The sequence below is a fragment of the Meles meles genome, chromosome 7, assembly GCF_922984935.1.
Source record: "Meles meles chromosome 7, mMelMel3.1 paternal haplotype, whole genome shotgun sequence".
Lineage (NCBI taxonomy): Eukaryota > Metazoa > Chordata > Mammalia > Carnivora > Mustelidae > Meles > Meles meles.
The window spans coordinates 66,711,798-66,733,769 of NC_060072.1; the positions used below are offsets into that span (position 1 = coordinate 66,711,798).

Sequence of the window (21,972 nt, forward strand, 5' to 3'; positions counted from 1 at the left end):
TGCTTTTCTCAGAGGTGTTGCTGAGACATATGCCTGTATTTGAGCTCTGCTTGGCTCTGAGACTTCCCCGTGCATTTTCCTGTCCCTTCTTTAGGCAAGTTGGTAAAACACTTCATGAGTTAAGTTTCTTTTCTTTTTTTTTTTTTTTTTTTCAATGCTACACAAGGAGCGAGGCCTCCTGGTCCTGAAACAAAAGTACCTGAAAACTCTGTTTTCCTAGGAGGTGCTTTCCAGGTAAGAGGAAAATGTTTTCGGGTTGAGATTTAGACTCTGGAAGACCCCCTCCTGCCAGAAGCGGTCATCCCCGACAACCGCTGCAAACAGCAGCAGCAGTGAGATGACAGTGATGATGCCTCTTACACCGGTCTCTCTAGTTGTCTTTACTATGAAAAGTTCAAGTGCCACATGCGAGGCTGCAGACGGTCCTCAGGTGTGTTTCTGTTCCCATAACAGACAGGAAACTGAACTTGCAAAAGTGTCTGTCTCACTAAAAGGCCCAGAAGAAGTCACTCATGGGAAACAGGAAAACAAAACAAAACAACTTCAGTACTTTTACTATGGGTCAAAATTCCAAGGGTAAGGTTGTATACAATCTAATCAGCTTTTGAAGAGCAGGGTTGCCTGCTAGTAGTGTATTCATTCATTCATTCATGCATTCATTTGATGTTCACCGAGTACTCATTACATGTCAGCTGTTGATCAGGGAGTGGGCTGCAGAGTCCCTCAATTCACAGAGCTTCCATTCTGGTGGCTAGAAACAAACAAACAAGAACATAAAATATCAGGCGGACATAAATGTTGTGGGGAAGCAAAGGAAGGAAGCTAGGAAATGCCGAGGGTCTTATTTCCTACGGCACGGTCCAGGAAAGCCTCAACAGGCGGGAGGCATTTAGCAGGACTTTGAAGGAAGCTAGGGCTCCATGAGAGCGGTTAAAGTAGAATTTTCAAAAAACCAAAAAACAACTCTCTTATAAATAGAAACCGAACGTATGTTAAAGATTCATTCTGCTCAGTAATTAGCAAAGGAACAATAAAAGGTTAAGACTGGTTCAAGCGGCATTCAAAAATGTGGCATTTACAGGAAGTTTAAAAACGGAGTGCTCAACGAAGAAAGACCGTTAGATTAGAGACAAAACTGGTTCACGTCCTACTAGATTCTCTATCAGCTCTAGTCTCTGAAGTTCTCTAACAGACAGAAATGATTTGGTCTCTCCTGGTCTCTCCTGGAAAAAAAATCTACAAACTAACAAGACACTTCACTTCATCTAAGACTTTCAATCAATAGTAAACAGTGAGTCAAAGAGAGTCCATTCCCCTAAATCATCCCGTGGGAGCTTATGAAACAATGTACCCATAGCACATTAAAACGACACACTGCTCACCTTTTTATTTTCAAGTTTTGCTTTCTTTTTCTTCTTTGGTTTCTTGTTTGTTTTTTTGTTTTTGGTTTTGTTTTGTTTTGTTTTGTTTCCTTTACAAAGTCAAGCAGATAGCTGGAGGAGGAGCATTGCAGGCAGAGACATCATGAGTGAGTCGGCCCCTTTCCCTCCCTCCAGGAGGAGCCCCCCACCAATGCACCTGCAACCTTATTACGAAGTGTGGTGTAAGTTAATAGTTGGAAGTAATCTGGAGAAGCTGGAAGATTTATGCTGGAAAGAGAATGGACTTGAAGTTGGAAGTTGAGAGTAGGGAAATTTCAGAAGGTATTAGGGAGTCACGAATATGAAACGTGATGAATAAGAGGAGAATGGATTTGGACAACATTTTTCTACTTTTCTTGGGCCTGAAAAGGTAGTTCATCTAAGCCAGCCCCACCTTTGACTGTTTGCTGAGAAACTGAGCAAAGATGTGAACTGGTTCCCGTTACTTTTGGTTTGCTTGTTGGGCTGTGTTCTATATGAGATAGGGCCATGGTGCTTCCTAGCTTCGTGTCTGTCCATACAACCTTCCTCTGTCTCTGAAACGTTCACACTCGATAGGGTGTTGCAGCATGGAGACCTTGTCACTGTCATTGAGATGTAATCTCTGTTTTCCAAAACACCTCCTCCTCCCACGTTTTGCGCTGCTTACAAACCCTCATGCATGCCTTCACGGTAGCTTCCCCACCACCGAGGGAACCAAGTATCTCCAAACACTTTGCTTGGCCAACTGGATGATGAGACCATAGCAGCAGAGATCTTTCAGCATAAGGAGCAGTCTGGGAGTAGGAAGTGATTTTTTTCAGATGGCATTTATAGCCCCTCTGGGATATCCGGATGGAACTGTTATGTTGTTCAGTAGGCAATTTCCCCATTCTCCCATCCCACCCCTTTACCAACGGATAAAGAGAGAACAGTGTGGGTTTCAGGCACCAGACAAGAACCTGAAGGAAGAGGAAAACAGCAGCAATGATGGATGCGATTCACCCCCACCAAGAAGGATGATATGGGGAGGGAGGGGGAGGAGGCAGTGGCGGAGAAAAGAGATGAGTTTGTGACCCCAGCCTCTGCTTTTAGAAAGAGGCTCTTGCTCCCAAACACTGTCTTCACACTGCCTGCAAGCCCACCAATCAGAAATTCATTTAAGCTAATATTCACATATCCTGAAATGATGAAGGAGACCACCATTTGGTTCAATAAACACTTGCTTAGTTCCTGATTATACTGAAGTTCATGAGAGAGTAAGTACAGAACCATACTTTGGAGACCCCAAGTAAAAAGGGCAAGTGCAAAGGGGCTTGGATAAGCGATCCTTGAAAAGGATGCTGACCACTTTCATTCTGGTCACAACACAGAGTTCTGAAGTCAAAGAAAGCCAGGCCAGTGATGTGACCCCTGGGTCGGAGCCCTGGCCTCAGGCAATAGCACCTCCAGGGCTTCCAAAGCTCCAAACTTGGTTTTCTCTTATTCTGTAGTACCAGGCTATCAGCTCCTTCATCCTAGATATTGGGAAAAGCAAAGTAAATTTCTGTGCGTGTCCCCCCCTGTATCCTGGGGGGTGTTTTCAAATTTCATCCAGCTTATATGGCACCAAGAAGTATTGTGTTCTTTCTCCCATCTTCAAGGTCAAGAATTTGATTCCTGGTTGCTGAGAAAAGCCAGATTTCTCCTAGAAGGAAATGTTTTTGTTAGAGAAGTCTGTGTCAGATTATTTCGTCTGTTAACAGCAGAACCAGAAGATAATGAGGACTATTTGACAGAGACTAGCATTGACAAATGGTACACATTTTTGAACTCATTTCAAAGTACAAACTCCTATTTCGTTTCATTTTCTAAGGCTCTGAATAACTTATAGACAATTTAATTGCCTGTATTTGGAATAGGGAATTCCTAAAATGCTGAGTATAATATTTGGATTTAAAGAAAAAGACACCATAATAGAGGCCATTGTTCAAGTAAGTAGAGACAGGTTCATGTATTTCAAACCCTGGATGAAATATAAAGAAGATCATTGAGTTCTAATTTGAAAGAATTCCACTGAAAGACTCAGAAAACAATCCACTGCAAGAATATGAGACAGAATTATAATATTTACCGGACAATTGTTTGCTAAGAAGCATTTATTTTATATCAATTTTTAACAAGACTGAACTGTCAGATTGTTTAAAATTCCATTGGAAAAATTTGGATTATCACAAAAGTGTTTACTCTTTTATCCTTCCATGTATATTGGATTACTCATGGAAGACAACGGAAAGAATCTGAGAAATGCTGGTTTTAACAGCAACTGAGACTCCATTTCAGAAATATTATAGACTATGTAAACGAAAGAAATTTTTGGACATGCATTAACACAGCCGTGATACCAGTGGTGCAATGTAAGACACCAAGAAATGAAATTTTCCAGCAATATCAGCAGAGATTATTCCTTGGAAGATGATGGCAGAAGTGAGACATGCTTCCCCTGTATCAACCATGCTTGCATAGGAAAAAAAAATTATCTTCATCTTGTTTTGCTAAATATCACCATTAGCTCCAGCAGCATGACTCAGAGTCTGTTTAATAAAATAAGACCTTTTAAAGTCATCCTGGAATACTGGAATTATCACCTGTGAAGACACTGCAGTCATATATAACTTAGATCACTCGCTGAATAGACTTCCCTTAAAAGCATGTTTAGGACGATGAAGCCAAACTTCCTCTTGGTATTAAAATCACCTTTGATCACCCATTCTAATACCAAACAAGCATGTCCACCTTTTTTTTTTTTTTCCTGTAAGGTCTGAGTTTCAGGGACACAGGTAACTTGTAACAATGGAACACTTCTCAGCTGCACGAGGACCCCCCCGGGGGGGTTGGGGGCCACAGACTGCGGGGTCCTGCTCCCACCATGGCTGCCTGGGTATACCACAAGCAGGGTACAGAAGGCATTTCTAACATGTCATGTTGACGCTGCTTTCCTGGGAACCACACTCTGAGAACTGCTGCACTGAAGGACTCTGGGTGGGAACTGTTAAAAGCAATTGTAGGAAAAAAATAAATCTTACATGTGGGTCAGGCTGGTCTTGTGCAAAATGAAGAAAAACAATGAAACAAGTCTAAGCTTCCCCCTAAAGGCTCATCGGCCTCTCTGTGGCGGCTGCCTCCAAAGAGAGCCCTCTGCTTCCTGATTTCCCTTCGCTCTTTCCTACGTCTAGTTCTTGAAAGTGCTCACAGAGCCTGCTAGCTTCATTTACCCTGCAATGTACATGGGACATAGCAGTTATTCCTCTCGAGGACCTTTGCATTTTAACAGGGATCAAAAACTTAGACCCAATAAATGAAATCTGAACAATGAAATGTGTCACTCTGTTACGTTTGCACTCCATCACCCACATCACGCCACAGTGGTCTAAAAGTCAAATCTCTTCGTGTTATTATCCTGTTCGAAGTCTTCTTCCATGATGATTCTGCTCTTAGAGGCAAATTTTAAATGCTTAGCAAGACTTTCAGGCTTTGCTTTTCTTTTCTTTTCTGTTTTTGAAAGATTTTTATTTAGGGGCACCCAGGTGGCTCAGTAGGTGAAGTGACTGCCTTAGGCTCAGGTCATGATCCCGGAGTTGCAGGATCGAGTCCTACAAGCAGCTCCAGGCTCAGCGGACTCTCTCCCCTCTCATTCTCTCTCTCACTCTCTCTCAAATAAATGAATAAAACCTTTTAAAAAATACAAAAAGTAAAGATTTTTTTAATTTATTTGAGGGAAAGAGAGATAGAGAACAAGTGATGGGGAGAGGGAGGGAGAGAGAGAGAGAAGCAAACTCACTGCTGGCCAGGAAGCCCAAAGCCGGGGTCGATCTCAGGACCTGGACTTCCAGGCTTTTCAATCTATGCTCCTGCCTACCAGCTCAACCTCAGCAGCCGCCTCTCCCTCCTCCCACTTTGTATACAATACTGAACCATGTCAATTTCTCTGAAAATGTCCTTTTCTCAGGATTAGCTCCATCATTTGGGGGACTCAGTGAAACAGAAAAATGAAGGACCCTTTGGCCTTGATTATTAAAGAAGTTCAAGACAGAGGCTTCCAAACACGGAGCCCTGTGTGACCGCTGGCTACACACCTGCAAAGCAGCCCTGACTATTCCAGGGACATTAATCCCTAAGTCCCCTGGGCACTTGTCTTGAGGTATCACAAAGAAACCCGTCAATATGTGTTATTTCCTTTTGCTCTGAGTCAGTATCTCTGGACTTGTTGAACTTCAAATGCAGGAAAGCACATGAGCTTCATCATGCCTTTACTCATTTTCCAGGAAAACTCTGATGTAGCCAGAGAGTACCAGGTACTACTTTGACCCTGGCACTGATCTATCATAATCTCTCCCTCTTTGGTACCTCTGTAAGGTATTGTTCCTTCCTCGGGAAATGCCACTCACTGTGTCTCAGAGAAACTCGCTTACTGGGCTTCAGTCTCCTTTGTATGAGCATCTTATTCACTAAGGATCCAAGCTATGCCAAGGCATCGATGGCGTCTCCATCTTTGTGTCTATAGAATCCAGCACGATGTCTGGATCGGAGGAAGGACTTCAGAATGTTCATCAAATGAAAGAAGGGAGGTCAGGCACCCTAATCTTTCCCCCTATTTCAAAACCAGTTTTATGGGAGAAAACCATTTCTAAAGCTGAGAGGTAGCTTAAATGTGACTCAGTCTTCCTGATTTACGAGGGGAGGTCGTCAATTTACTTCTAGTTACCACGAAGGGAGGAGGCAAGAACAGAACTCCTGCATCTCTGGAACCTAGTCGAAGAGGGTGACACCCCCCGCAGAGACGTGTTCGGTCCTGCTCAGCGGAGGAATCAGACACGAGAGAGTTTGAATCATCAAGGATGCCTTTCCTAGACTGGCTTCATATGGGAACTTCTATTGTTAATTCAAACATCAGGAGCTGTCTGAGGTCTGCAGTCGGCTCTCCCGGGCTGATCTAGTTTGTGGTTGATGTCAGTTTTTCGCTGCTCCCCCCACCCGCACCCCGCGGGACTTCTGACTCTGCACCGACGTTCTCCCGTGAGTGGGTGGCGAAATACCTTACAAGCTGAAATTCAAACCGATAAAGTCTGCTTTTTGTAAGTTTATGGTTTATCTATGAATTCCGTGTACCCAAGCTATCTTCATCCCTGGTTGAGGCAAAATTTGAGCATTGGCAGGATATCATATTTACTTAGGTATTTTGCTCCAATTTGCGGGCATATACTATTCTGGGCACATATGAGAGAAAATCCAGGAAACTTTTTTTCCCAGTATAATCTAGTTGGTTTTTAGCCATTGGTATATACTCTGTCCTTGCAAGCACTGGAGGATTGAAGCAGCATCTGGTCTTGTTTTTTGGGGGGTGCGGTGGGTGGGGGAGAAAAGAGGGCCCATTGTTCCTGACTTCTCGGTAGATTGCTGCTTCTTTCTTCTTTCCCTTCTGTGTCTCCTGAAGCAGGTGGGCTTTCACTCCCTCTGGGTGCCTCCAACCCTTGGAGCTCACTAACGAGCTGGGACCAATGGTGGTCAGGTTCAGACATCGATCTCAAAAGACAAAAACAGTTCTCAGCATTAGATGCTTCTGTAGCAGACATTGAGGCCTGAATCGCTATCCCGATGGGCACATCTGGCCACCTGCTCAGAGAGCAAATCCCAGCCTGTCTATACCACGCCGCAAGTCATGGAGTGGCAGGGAGCCCATGAGAAAGTCTTCATGGAACCAGAAGTGGGGCTCAAGGGCAAGGCAACTTTATCCATCCTTTGGATGTTAAGGGTTCAGTATTACTTTTAGCCCTTTGAGTGGACATCTTCATTCCTTCACGCCAAGCTTGGTGTGTGCACCCCCAAATCCAACGCTTGCTTCCTTGGATACTTAATTGCAGTTGCGTTCATAGACTTAGAATCAGGACCCTCAGGGTTGGGAGGGGGTTCAACTGGTTGTACAGCTTGTCCCTTCCGACAGCTGAGTCTGCTTTACCGCCCCATACTACCGCTGCCTCAACACTTACCAAGGATGGGAATGGACTGCCGCCCAAGGTCACCCATTTCATCCTTGAGTAGCTCTTTCAGAAATACCTTCTTTTCATAAAGCAGATGTCAGCTTGGCCTTTCAGATTTAAATGAGATTTAAATGAGATTATTTTGAATTCTCTTGCCTTATGCAGGAAGCCATTCACAAGCCTTTCAGACTTCCTGTGTATCTTCGATGTGTGGGCAGGAGGCTGTTCCTAAGTGTCCTGGCCACCTCCAGCTGAGGCCGAATCACTCCGTGTATGGAGACCTCTCTTTTCTACACCCATCCTCCTTTCGGCTGTCACCTTTTCCCCTCTACTGAGCAGTTCTCTTCTTTTCCTGCTGGGACATCCCACGTGAGCCTGTCTCAAACACAAGGCCCTGCAAGTGTGTGACATAATTAAGACACTGGCTGGGATTAACAGTGTGGCGACCAGTCAGGTTAGGATGAAACAGGATGCATTTCTATTCTTCAAAACCTCTCAGCTACCTCATCGCCAGGACCCCACTTCCTGGCCACATTTCTCTGCAGCTTCCACATCCCACCAGATGCTGTGCCTCCTCTTTTCTTCTAACTCCTCTCTTCTTCTGTCAAATGTCTTGCTCATGTCCCAAATTCTAGTTAACTCACCCTGTAGAGAAGTTTGGTTTTGCCTTTATCATCTAGACCTTGACCTTGGGACCTCATGGCCCAAACCCAGGGCAGTCTACCAGTGTGTTTTCCCAAAGACAACCCACTCCCTAAAAGTCTTGTGCCAGATGTTACCCTGTCCCCACGCGGTTACACTAAGTCCAGGTCTGACTCCCTGTCGATTCTCTCCAGTTCATTACAACCTGCCCTCCCTTGGCAGGCTTCTTGCTCTCGAGTCATTGCTATGGATGGAAAGAACACAGGCTTTGGAATGGGACCAGAGTCTGAATCCCAGATCTACTATTCATCAGTGGTATGACATCCATTGGGCTAACTTTTCGAGACCATCTTTCCCAGCTATGAAATGGTGATAATTATACCATCCACAGGATTTGTTTGAAAATGTGATCTTCTGGTACGTAATAGACACTCAACAATTTTTATTTACTTTAGTTAAAGTAAAATGAAATGGAGACCAGGTTTAAACATCTCCCAAGCAGACAGAACCGTTTAAGCCAAGTGAGCAAAACTCAATCTGGCTTATTTTTAGGAGCATCCATGGAACTTACTTTAGGTTATTTCTTATAAATGCCACTGATAATCATCAAAGAATCTTAAAACATTTTCCTAAAATGGTATAAGATAAGCACTTTTAACCAATCCCCTGCCATCTGGAAACCCCCACTATAATAACCAATCATTGTGAAGGTCAAGTAACTTTGTCATTGTCATTTTCTAAGCTGTGCCAGAACATCGTGCCCTTGACCTTCATCGCCTGGGTTTGAAGTGCCCCTGATTGTGACCAGTCCGTCTCTCACTCAGTCAAATATTCATATCAAGTCAAGCTCTGTAAATTTTCTTTTAACACTTTCCTTTTCCTTGGCCTCAAAACGCTTCAGCAGGGGTGTGGATGAACCCTCTCTAGCCCAGTTTGTTTGTTTAGATGCCTGACCCCTATCTCCTTGCTCTCTTGGCATTTCATCTGGTCCCTGCTTTCATCCCCAGCTTTGGCTTTCATTACTCAGTCACTCCCACTCCTATGCAGAAGGGAAAGAAAATCTCCTGCCTTTTCCTCAGTATTACAATTCTGACTAACCCGGAAATAGCGTCGGAGATGACTGAGATCAAGTTATGGCTCACAGATATAACTGAGCTGTTTCCTAATTTCCAAAGGGCATCAGAAGTGCTGAGAGTGGGGGGGGGGGGTCAAGATGGCGGAGAATAGCAGGCTGAGACTACATCAGGTAGCAGATCAGCTCAATATCTTCTCTAAACATTGCAAACACCTACAAATCCAAATCCAACAGGAGATCGAAGAGAAGAAGAACAGCAATTCTAGAAACAGAAAATCAACCACTTTCTGAAAGGTAGGACTGGCGGAGAAGTGAACCCAAAATGATGGGAAGATAGACGGGGTGGGGGGGGGGGCAGCTCCCGGCAAGCAGCGGAGCAACGGAGCACAAAATCAGGACTTTTAAAAGTCTGTTCCACTGAGGGACATTGCTCCAGAGGCTAAACCAGGGTGAAGCCCACGCAGGGTCAGCGTGGCCCTAGGTCCTGCAGGGTCACAGAAGGATCGGGAGTGTCGGAGTGTCACAGAGCTCGCAGGTATTAGAACAGAGAAGCCAGCTACAGAGACAGAACTGAGGACTGAACTCTCAGCTCGGGGTTACCTTGAACCAGTCGCAGGCTGGGTGAGCTCAGAGTGCAGCTAGAGGCTGGGGATACGGGAGTGATTGGGTGCTGTTCTCTGGGGGTGCACTGAGGAATGGGGCCCCGGGCTCTTGGCTCCTCTGCGCCGGAGACTGGGAGGCCACCATTTTCATTCCCGTCCTCCGGAACTCTACGGAAAGCGTTCAGAGAACAAAAGCTCCCAAAAGCGAACCCGAGCGGATTACTTAGTCCGGCCCCCTGGTAAGGGCGGTGCAATTCCACCTCCGGCAAAGACACTTGAGAGTCACTACAACAGGCCCCTCCCCCAGAAGATCAACAAAATATCCAGCCAGGACGAAGTTCATCTATCAAGGAAAGCAGGTTCAATACCTAGGACAGCAGTGGAATTCCAGAGGAGGAGAAAGCAAAGTACAGAACTCATGGCTTTCTCCCCATGATTCTTTAGTCTTGCGGTTAATTCAAATTTTTTTTCCATTTTTTTTTCCTTTCTTTATTTTCTTCTGCTAATATTTTTAAAAATTTTACCCTTTTCTTTTTTAATGTTTTTTGACTAGTTTATCTAAAATATATATTTTTTCTTTCTTTTTTATATTTTTTTCTTTATTTGTTTTATTTGTTTTGTTTATTTTTGTTTTATTTTTTAAATTTTTTTCTTTTTTTTCTGAGGCTCTTTTTATCCCCTTTCTCCCCCCCCCACAATTTGGGGTCTCTTCTGATTTGGTTACAGCACATTTTTCTGGGGTCTTTGCCACCCTTTTAGTATTTTATTTGATCCTTCATATCCTCTTATCTGGACAAAATGACAAGGTGGAAAAAATCACCACAAACAAAAGAACAAGAGGCAGTACCAAAGGCTAGGGACATAATCAACACAGACATTGGTAATATGTCAGATCTAGAGTTCAGAATGACGATTCTGAAGGTTCTAGCCGGGCTCGAAAAAGGCATGGAAGATATTAGAGAAACCCTCTCTGGAGGGTTATATCTCTCTGGAGATATAAAAGCCCTTTCTGGAGAAATTAAAGAACTAAAATCTAACCAAGTTGAAATAAAAAAAGCTATTAATGAGGTGCAATAAAAAATGGAGCCTCTCACTGCTAGGATAAATGAGGCAGAAGAAAGAATTAGTGATATAGAAGACCAAATGACAGAGAATAAAGAAGCTGAGCAAAAGAGGGACAAACAGCTACTGGACCACGAGGGGAGAATTTGAGAGATAAGTGACACCATAAGATGAAACAACATTAGAATAATTGGGATTCCAGAAGAAGAAGAGAGAGGGGAGAAGAAGGTCTATTGGAGAGAATTATTGGAGAGAATTTCCCTAATATGGCAAAGGGAACAAGCATCAAAATCCAGGAGGTGCAGAGAACCGCCCTCAAAATCAACAAGAATAGGCCCACACCCCGTCACCTAATAGTAAAATTTACAAGTCTTAGTGACAAAGAGAAAATCCTGAAAGCAGCCCGGGAAAAGAAGTCTGTAACATACAATGGTAAAAATATTAGATTGGCAGCAGACTTATCCACAGAGACCTGGCAGGCCAGAAAGAGCTGGCATGATATATTCAGAGCACTAAACAAGAAAAACATGCAGCCAAGAATACTCTATCCAGCTAGGCTATCATTGAAAATAGAAGGAGAGATAAAAAGCTTCCAGGACAAACAAAAACTGAACGAATTTGCAAACACCAAACCAGCTCTATGGGAAATCTTGAAAGGGGTCCTCTAAGCAAAGAGAGAGCCTAAAAGTAGTAGATCAGAAAGGTACAGAGACAATATACAGTAACAGTCACCTTACAGGCAATACAATGGCACTAAATTCATATCTCTCAATAGTTACCCTGAATGTTAATGGGCTAAATGCCCCAATCAAAAGACACAGGGTATCAGAATGGATAAAAAAACAAAACCCATCTATATGTTGCCTACAAGAAACTCATTTTAGATGCGAAGACACCTCCAGATTTACAGTGAGGGGGTGGAAAACAATTTACTGTGCTAATGGGCATCAGAAGAAAGCTGGGGTGGCAATCCTTATATCAGATCAATTAAATTTTAAGCCAAAGACTATAATAAGAGATGAGGAAGGACACTATATCCTACTCAAAGGGCCTGTCCAACAAGAAGATCTAACAATTTTAAATATCTATGCCCCTAACGTGGGAGCAGCCAACTATATCAACCAATTAATAACAAAATCAAAGAAACTCATCAATAATAATACAATAATAGAAGGGGACTTTAACACTCCCCTCACTGAAATGGACAGATCATCCAAGCAAAAGATCAACAAGGAAATAAAGGAAATATAAATCAAAACCACAATGAGATATCACCTCACACCAGTCAGAATGGCTAAAATTAACAAATCAGGAAATGACAGATGCTGGCCAGGATGTGGAGAAAGTGGAACCCTCCTCCACTGTTGGTGGGAATGCAAGCTGGTGCAACCACTCTGGAAAACAGCATGGAGGTTCCTCAAAATGTTGAAAATAGAACTACCCTATGACCCAGCAATTGCACTACTGGGTATTTACCCTAAAGATACAAACGTAGTGATCCGAAGGGGCACGTGAACCCAAATGTTTATAGCAGCAATGTCTACAATAGCCAAAGTATGGAAAGAACCTAGATGTCCATCAACAGATGAATGCCTAAAGAAGATGTGGTATATATACACAATGGAATACTATGCAGCCATCAAAAGAAATGAAATCTTGCCATTTGCGACAACGTGGATGGAACTAGAGGGTATCATGCTTAGTGAAATAAGTCAATCGGAGAAAGACAACTATCATATGATCTCCCTGATATGAGGACGTGGAGATGCAACATGGGGGGTTAGGGGGATAGGAGAAGAATAAATGAAACAAGATGGGATTGGGAGGGAGACAAACCATAAGTGACTCTTAATCTCACAAAACAAACTGGGGGTTGCTGGGGGGAGGTGGGATTGGGAGAGGGGGAGGGGGGTTATGGACACTGGGGAGGGTATGTGCTATGGTGAGTGCTGTGAAGTGTGTAAACCTGGCGATTCACAGACCTGTACCCCTGGGGATAAAAATACATTATATGTTTATAAAAAAATAAGAAATAAATAAAAAATTAAAAAAAAAAAGAAGTGCTGAGATCACCGTGAAGATGAACCCTCTCTTTGTTAGGGAGGACTAAAGGAACACTGGCCTCCGTACCTGTTTTTTTGGCATCTCATAAGTAAGCACCTCTGTACTCCTGAAAAGAAAACAAGTTAGAGATGCCGTAATGGCTCTCACAACCCAAATCTCACCAACATACAAGGTTTAAAAATCTTAAACAAACAAAATATCTTGCAACATAATCTCTGTTCTAGTGCCAAATGACTCGGTTTTAAATACATAAAACTCCACGTATAAACCCTTAAGTGTAAAACGCTGGTAAGGAAATTGATACTAAGTGAAGATGATCATTTTTATGATGAATTGACCTACCATATAGGTTATCGGAACCTCAAAACTAACTCAGCCTCTGATGAGGTGGGAATCTCCAGGATGGGAGTTACCAGAGAATGGACCCTCACCCACTCAGCCAGGGAGACACTCCAGGATGCACATCTCCTTCAGATCTGGCGATTCTTAGGGTGCGGGGAATGTTTGCATGTTTTCACTGGCATTTTCACATCAGAGAGGCATTCTAAGAGAAAGCATCCTGGTTGAGCAGCTTGAAAGGACTGTTCTTTTTTTTTCTTTTTAAGATTTTATTTATTTATTTGAGAGACAGAGATCACAGTAGGCAGCGAGGCAGGCAGAGAGAGAGAGGGAGAAGCAGGATCTTTGTGGAGCAGAAAGCCTGATGTGGGGGCTCAATCCCAGGACCCTAGGAACATGACCTGAGTTGAAGGCAGAGGCTTTAACCCACTGAGCCACCCAGGTGCCCTGAAAGGACTGTTCTATAAGCAATTTCAGATGAGTTATTTTTCTCATTGCGGTCCAGATGCTCATTTGACAAAAAGTATAAAAATGAATGCCAGTATTAGCTGGAAACCAGGTCTGGCTACTGTAACAAAAGTCAAAATAATTGTGACTTAATAGAGGCCGGATTTATTTCTCCCTCGTGATATGGTCTAAACTCAACCTGTCCAGAGCTGAGAAGGCAGCTCCCCAGTTTGGGACCAGGCTCCCCGGATACTATTTGGCATCTTCAACACTCATCTTTCACCTCAGGGCTAAACTGTCTGTTCTCAACTCTTGCTGGTGAAAGAGGAGAAGGGGAAGCAGAGGGCACAATCTTTCCCTTTTTCGGGTGTGAACTGCAAGTTGTTTACATCTACCTGCTCCCGTCCCATTGGCTATCACGCAGGCACGTGGTCCCATCAATCTGTACCACCAACTGCAAGACAGAGCCTTGAGCGGGATGCCACGTGCCCAGCTAAAATTCAGGGCTTATCTTGCTGAAAGAAAAAGAGAATACATACTCAAGAGGAGCTAGCAACTATCCTTACGGTTTCCTGTGAGCTTCTGCTAAGACAGAGGTGGAATGTTTGACAGAGAGTCAGGGTTCAATTGATAGTAGTTAATGTTTTTGTTTGTTTGTTTGTTTGTTTTTTATAATAGGCAAAAATTTAAAGCAGTGGATTTGATTTCAGTCTTGATATAGAGACAAAAGAAAAAGGTATGTGTGCCTTCACACTTTCACACAGAGACTCCCAGTGTGGGTCTGATTAAGAATGGCTAAGGTTTGGGGATAAAGTGACCATCACTGTCCTGGCTTCCTGGTCCTGCTGGGTTTTAGGGAGTGAAGGCTTGGCCCTTGAGTAAGGCCTCAAACTTGCCACCCCTCCCGGCCAGTCCTGATTAGGTTATCGCTGGTGGTGTGTGTTGGGGGAGTCCAAATTGCATTTCCCCCTTAATGCCCAACTCATTTTTTCAATTCAGGCATCTGGGCTTCTGAGGAATTTCATCCCCTTCTCCACTGGTCCAAACATACCTCATGGACAAGGCTCCCCGAAACATCACACAAAGGAATGTTACCCACATCTCTTCTATACACTGCCATGCTGCTCTCATTATCTTTATGCAAGGAATCTCTTTTCCTCAAGTTCCAAGAAAAGGAAAAGGGCAGGGAAGGGAGGGGTGGGGGAAGGGGAGGAGGAAAGGGAGGAGGTAGGATAGGGGAAGGGGAGAATAGGAAGAGAGTAGGAATCTGTGCCAAAGAGAGATTTACCCGGAACAGAAACCAAGTCAGTAAGCACACATGGCAGTGGGATTCTGCAGTAGCGAGCAGTCACATGGCAATGCTCCCTCGCCCCAGATCACAATCTGAGAAGATCTAAGACACATCCTATCGCATTGGGAGGGAGACTTGATAGCGGTGGTAGGGGAGGAGGGTGATTCACGCATCATTCCATGCTCAGATGATTATTATTCAGGAGGACATCCAAGAAGGACATACCCTGAGTGAAAATTTACTTGACATTTTGGCAAACTACTAAATTCTAAGATAGCGTTTCACTGACAATGAGAAAAATGTCAAATTAAACTGCGGAGCAGTCACTCTGTGGGGCTGTAAAGGAATACTATTTTACGATAAGTGTCTTTGGGGCTTTCCCTGTCAAAAAACGAAATAGCCTGACCAGTTAGAGCAGGACTCACTAAGAGGAGAAATTTCACATGGACTCTTTGACTAATGATAAAATAAGACTATAACTCAATGTGAGAGATTTAAGGGATCTAAGTGGCTATCAGGACATGGTGGCTCTTTTTTTTTTTTTAAAGATTTATTTATTTATGTGTGTGAGAGAGAAAGCACATGTCCTAGTGAGGGGAGACTCCACACTGAGCACGGAGTCTGACATGGGGGGCTCAACCTCACGACTCCAAGATCCTGACATGAGCTGAAACCAAGGTCCGACGCTCAACCAACTGAGCCACCCAGACACCCTTGGGACACAGTGTTTTATAGTTAAGAAAGCCTCAGACTTGCTTTGCCATATGCTCAAACAGTGGCAGAACCACAACTAAAACCTAAGCATTAGAGGCCCCTAGGCCAGTGAGCCTTGTCTGGAATGTTCTGACATCAGAGGAATCTCTTATTCTATAAAGAAAATATCTCCTGTGGGAAATCATTAATATGTCCTTATACTGATTTTATCAAAAAGGATGAGACCTGAGATGGTGAAACAAATTCTAAGGGTATAAACAATGTCATCCAACTGTTGTATAATGACCACATTCCGGAGGAGTTTTCCGAGTGACAAACGACTTCAAATAAACATTTGGTTCTGGCGGCACATTTTGTAAGTGGCTTTAGAGGACATGTGGAACGCAGAAGAATGCAGAAGAGACTGGTGATCTCAATAGACTGGGAATGAGGAAAACCCTCTGTTAAATAATGGGAACCGAGAAAATAAGGTAATGTTTAGGAAATCCCCCTTCCTATCTGAGTGAGACAGTAGGGACTGCCTAGACTCAGGAGATTGTACTGTTAAGTGAAGAGCTGCTCCATTTGACCCAAACGCAGTGGCAGCGATGAGCGTGCATGTGTGGGAGAGTGACAAGTGACCACCCCATCTGTAAGGAGAGCAAGGAGGAGCTGGCAGGCAGTGGGCTATGGGAAGCAGCTGAGGGGAAAGTACACTGCCCAAGGATTCAGATGACTTGGGTCCCAGTCCTAGAGCTGTTGCTAGTTGTCCAAGCTGTGCCACCGTAGGCAGGTTACTTAAACTCTCTGGATGGGCTTCAGGTTTCTACTCATAAAAGAAGATTTTGCTTCATCTTTGCCAGCTCTAAAATTCTGCTTTCCTGGGTTCACTATTCAAACGCCTATAGCAAAGCTTCCCAAACATCCAACCTGAGGCACCTTGGCCCCCCAGGGGAACTGTGGCAATGTCACAGCTGGTTGTCACACAGTGGGAAGGTGCTACTGCTGTTGGCATGTGGTGGGGGCAGGACAGGGATGCTACTAAACATCCCAAAATACAAGGGGAGCTCCCTACAACAAAGACTCGTATACTCCAAAATTTTCATAGCGCTGATCAAAAAACACTAACTGAAAGAACCATATAATGACAAACCCATTTCAGCCAATTACTGTCATGTTGCCAGATTGTTTTTTTAAGAGAATTTGAAAATTTGGATTTTTATGTAAAATATTCCCAATTAAAGATATAGATAGATAGATCTATATATATAAGATATGCTCTAGGAGCCATATAAAATGGGGCCTTAGGACAAATCCTGTCAGCAAGCTATAGGTTTCTGAAATCTTATTTAGCCACATACTGTTCAAGTAATTAGTGAAACTTAACTGAAAGCATGGATTCCTTTCATCTGTGTCTGATTTTCTGAGCCAGAGGTAAACAGGTCACGGTTAACCCATGTGTGTGCTCACACAATGTGTGTGTGATGGAGTGGAAAAAAAAAACACTACACGGAGTGTTCAGAGACATTCCCACTACCATCTGGGTAACGCTGGGGTCAGAATCCTTACATTTTCTGAACAACAGGATCTCCATCTTTGAGGAGGTTATCGATACCCTTTCTGTCTACTTCTCTAGGTTGTCACAGGGTAATAGTATCTTGGAGCCAGAAGAGAACTTCAGAAATCACCTAAGACACAGTTACACCCAGAGAGGGGACATGACTTTGCCCTTGAACCCAGTCCATCAATGGCAGGCCCGCTCCTGAGAAGCCAGTGTCTTGGCTCCCTGTCCCCGAGTTCTGGGAGAGTGAGGCGAAGGCAGGTGGTGTGGGCGGGAGCGCCAGATGTCTCTCTCTTCCAGATGTGGTCTTCCAGCTGTGCCTGAGCTGCACCAGCTGTGACCCGAGAATTAGATGAGAGGGATGGGAAAGCACCGTGGAGCCTGTAAGCGGCTGCCCTGTCTCCCAGACAGAAGGCTGGTACGAGTGTTCGTTTTCCTCCAGTGTACAAGCGCAGGCAGCAACCTGGCCAACAGCAATGCACGCACCCGCTGCTGGTCCCGGGAGGCCTGAGCCCGCCCGTGACTGGCTCAGCTCCCACAGTGGGCTGCGCTGAGAAAACCGATGCAAAAGCCCGTCGGGACTCTTCTTCGTGGGCCGCTGAGAGGAGCAGTGTTGTCCCAGGGCCACTGGGACTGGAAGTGCAGTGTTCTTTCTGTATTCCTGGAGCTGGTGGCGTCGGGAGTGAAATCCGCAAGGCTTACCAGGGTTTAGGGACCTCAGAACTCTTCGCCCCACCACACTCCCTCTCAGCACCTCGGATGCTTTCCTGCCTCCCGCGGGGTTCTGGCCCATGGGGCGTGGGGGGCTCACAGCAGGACAGCAGGGCTGTCTCCGTGGCTGCACAGCCCTGCTCCAGGGCAGAGGCCTCAGAGCCCTTCCACCTTTGCTCAGCGTGACGAGAGTCCCAAGTTTTGGCATCAGCATTCAGAGCTTTTTTCTTCTTCCTTAGTGCAAAAAACCAGCTCCCACGTCCATTGTGAACTTGGCCACCGGTCGTGCAGGCTGCCCCGCGGGTGAGACAGAACGTGCAGATGCTGAGGCTGCACCGGCAGGTTCCACATTTTTTAGGGTAATGATAGAGTTTTCGGTTACTTACAGGATGTAATTATAAATACATATTTGCAAAAGAACCAGCCTGATGTGCTTAGTTTCCCATGAATAGCCCACTGCACTTTGGAAATGCGCCCACCGCCCCTCTGAGGCCCTCCAGCCCGGATCTCTCTCCTCTGATTTTCCTTTGTTCTTCCAAATCTGTACCACTGACTGCGGAACCACAGACCCTCTTACTCTCTCTCATCCCTTTATGTGTGATTGCAGGAAGAGTCACTTATTCTCCGTTCTACCTCATACAAAGTATTAACCGTGAGAAACATCGGACTTCTTTCCTTTTTATTCCCATCGTGTAGGCTGGTGTATGGCATTTACCAGATTCCCAAGAAGCATTCACGGTCGTTGGAGACTTGGAGGGTCAGGGACCCCATAAAGAGCATCTTGCTGCCACGTGAGACTGATAGACACTTTGAAAAGTCAGACATGGGAATAGCAGATATAAAGGCCAGTCACTAACGAATCTGGATGACAAACTGGGCGAGAGGCCGCTGAGTATCATGGTGTTGACTGAGTGGGTCCTGGTGCCTGAGGCAGGCCTGTCACCAGCAGGGAGAAAACTGCCCCCAGGAAGTGTGGAGGCAAGTTCTCAGGTGGAAGCTCATCTCCCACGGGGAGAAGGACAGAGTTTTCAGTCACCATTATATTTACCTCCAGTTTACCAATCTGAGAACCCTTGTAGCTGCCTTGAGGCCCAGTGACCAGCGGGGCAGAGAGACACAGAGGTTACACTTGTGAAGCCTCCCTCCGTCAGGAAGGCTGCCTGAGAAGTCGGGGAGGGCTAGTCCCCCTTCACAATTTATTTTATTTTATTTTATTTTAAAGATTTTATTTATGTTTTTGACAGACAGAGATCATAAGTAGGCAGAGAAGCAGGCAGAGAGAGAGGAGGAAGTAGGCTCCCTGTGGAGCAGAGAGCCCGATGTGGGGCTCGATCCCAGGACCCTGGGATCATGACCTGAGCTGAAGGCAGAGGCTTAACCCACTGAGCCACCTAGGCGCCCCACAATTAATTTTAAATGATGGCAACATCCGAGCTCCTTTTTCAAATATGTTTATCAGATTTCAACACACCTCCTTCAAACCTTATCCACATCCCAACACAATCTTCTGGTATTACCTACCCCTCCTGACACAGGGAAAGCAAGAGTGATTTTATAACATCATCAGATGATCATATTATGAAGTTAGTACACTAACACTTCTTAATTTATTAACTGAACTAAAGCATTTCTTCAGTGGTTGCATTGGTACAGGCTGTCATTCGGCCACCTTTCCAGAAACTGGGGAGGGCCTATAGGAGGAATGGCTCTGAGCTGAAGCCTGGCTACCCCACAGAGACTGGCCAGAGGGGCAACCTCTGTGTGAGAGCTTAATTAGGCCAATTCATGGGGTAGAATCAAAGCTGTCACCACCTAATTATGTACTATACAGTGGTTAACTGAATGTCATAATAAAAATTTTTTAAAAAGTAAAAAATTAAAAGCTATAACCAGACTCTGTTAGGCTAAGGAAGCAGCATTACAAAGTTTGTAGTTTAGGTTTTTACTTATTTTTTTCTTTTCTCTATATAAAAGACTTAATTTTTTTAAAATCAGTTTTTAAAATTTAATTTTATTTTATTTTTTCAGTGTTACAAGATTCATTGCTTATGCACCACACCCAGTGCTCCATGTAATACGTGCCCTCCACAATACCCATCACCAGGCTTACCCAACCCCCACACCCCTCCCCTCCAAAACCCTCAGTTTGTTTCTCAGAGTCCACAGTCTCTCATGGTTTGTCTCCCCCTTCAATTTCCCCCAACTCACTTCTCCTCCATGTTATTCCTTATGCTCCACAAGTAAGTGAAACCATATGGTAACTGAATCTTTCTGCTTGACTTATTTCACTCAGCATACACAGCAAAATTGGGAGGAAGGTACAGAGATGTCCCATGACCCCCTGACCCCCTCACCCCGCAACACACACACAGCCTCCCCGATTACAAACATCCCCCACCGGAGGGTACACTTGCTGTAATTGATGAACCTATGTGGACACATTATACACATTATAATCACCCAAGGTCCACAATTTACAGTAGGTTTCACTCTTTGTGTTGTACATTCTATGGGTTGGACAAATGTATAATGATATTGATCTGTCACTAGAGTATCGCACCGAGTATTTTCACTGCCTTAAAAATCCTCTGTGCTACTCTCTCTCAAAAAAAAAAATTGAACTCTGGAAGGATCAAAAAAGTTAAATAAAAATATAAAACCATAAAAAACATAATTAATATAGATGAATAATTTTACAGTCTTGAGATAGAGAAGACTAGGAGTATGACCCAATAGCCATTAACTATAAAGGAAAAAAATATATTTCATTTGGTAAAAATGGGGGGGGGTCTATGTAATTTTTTAAAGCTACTGACAAAACAAGAGAAAATATTTGGGAAATGTATGAAAGGAAAAACGTTCTTATTTATAATGTTAAAAGATTTCTTTAAACAAAAAGAGTAGAAAAATGATACTCATCAAATTCACTAAGGAAGAAATACAAATGCACCAAAAATATATGAATGGAGTTTAGACTCACTGATACTCCAAGAATGGCAGATCCATTAAGAAAATGAAATATTTATGTAATTAGCAAGGAGGAAAGAAAGGGTATCTTCGAACATTTTTAATCATCATGAAACTGCTTAAATCTTTATTAGAAACAATGTATCAGAGATCTGAAAAACTGTTCCTCAAATGCTTTTCTTCGATTCAGCCATCACAGGTGTAGGAATTTACGTTAAAGAAGTAGTCAGAAATAAACAAAAAGTCATGTACGAGTATGTTTTAGGTCAATCACTCCCAGGCCCTATTCTAGCTTTGGTGATAATGCTCTATCAACTGAAATGCGTTTATATTCATTATCTATCATCCAAGAAGATGAAATTTCTCCCTCATGTTTTCCAAGTTTCACTGTAGCTCAGTTTCCAAGCTGTATACTGTCTTCAAGAAATTCCTTCTGGGCTTCTTGTTAACTTTGATTAATTAGACTTTGTGAGACCAACACAATTACTATGTTTTGAAAAATTTGACAATATGCCAGCTTCTTACCTGAACCCCAACTTTAAAAGCCAGATGGAAAAGAGAGAGACACGGGGCGGAGTTCTTGCAAATCAGTCATCACATAAAACTCACCTTGGTGGACTACCTCAGTGTTTGGAGGAGCAAAGGAAAAGCCAGTAGTCTCCCGAAAAAACACGGAATCAGGAACCTATTTCTCTACCTCAGTGCCAGGAGATTTCAGGAGCAAATCGGCTTTTATTTTTCTTCTTACTACAGGTTAGTTTTATGACCTTTATTTCCTTGAAAACTTTGGGGCTTAATGGGATTTTTAAATTTTGTTGTATGTCATATAACTGCATGATTAGAAAAACACCCTGTGTTCTATATACACAATCAAAAGAAAAAGCCTAGCTAATGAGTATGGGATAGTCACAAGGGAAGGAAAAATGGACCAAGACTTCACTCCAAAAGCAACTCATTACCATTTCCAGCGAAGAAGAAGACAGGTTGGCGTCAGCGTCTGCTACACTTCAGAGAGAGATCTGGCCCACTGAGGTTTCATTTGGGTTTATTTCAGATGAGGGGCTAAAGAGACCTAGGGGATGGGATACTGGAGTTTAAGGG

General features: G+C 43.8%; 1 protein-coding gene across 1 annotated transcript in view; it reads right to left on the reverse strand.

The window, feature by feature from the left end:
* Window positions 1–536: 536 nt before the first annotated feature.
* CCDC91 (coiled-coil domain containing 91) overlaps window positions 537–21,972 on the reverse strand; it is a 378,569-nt gene continuing 357,133 nt past the window's right edge. Inside the window, exon 13 of the mRNA XM_046013621.1 lies at window positions 537–751. Coding sequence (XP_045869577.1) covers window positions 689–751 — 63 coding nt within the window. The 3' untranslated portion in view covers window positions 537–688. The remainder of the gene's footprint in view (window positions 752–21,972) is intronic.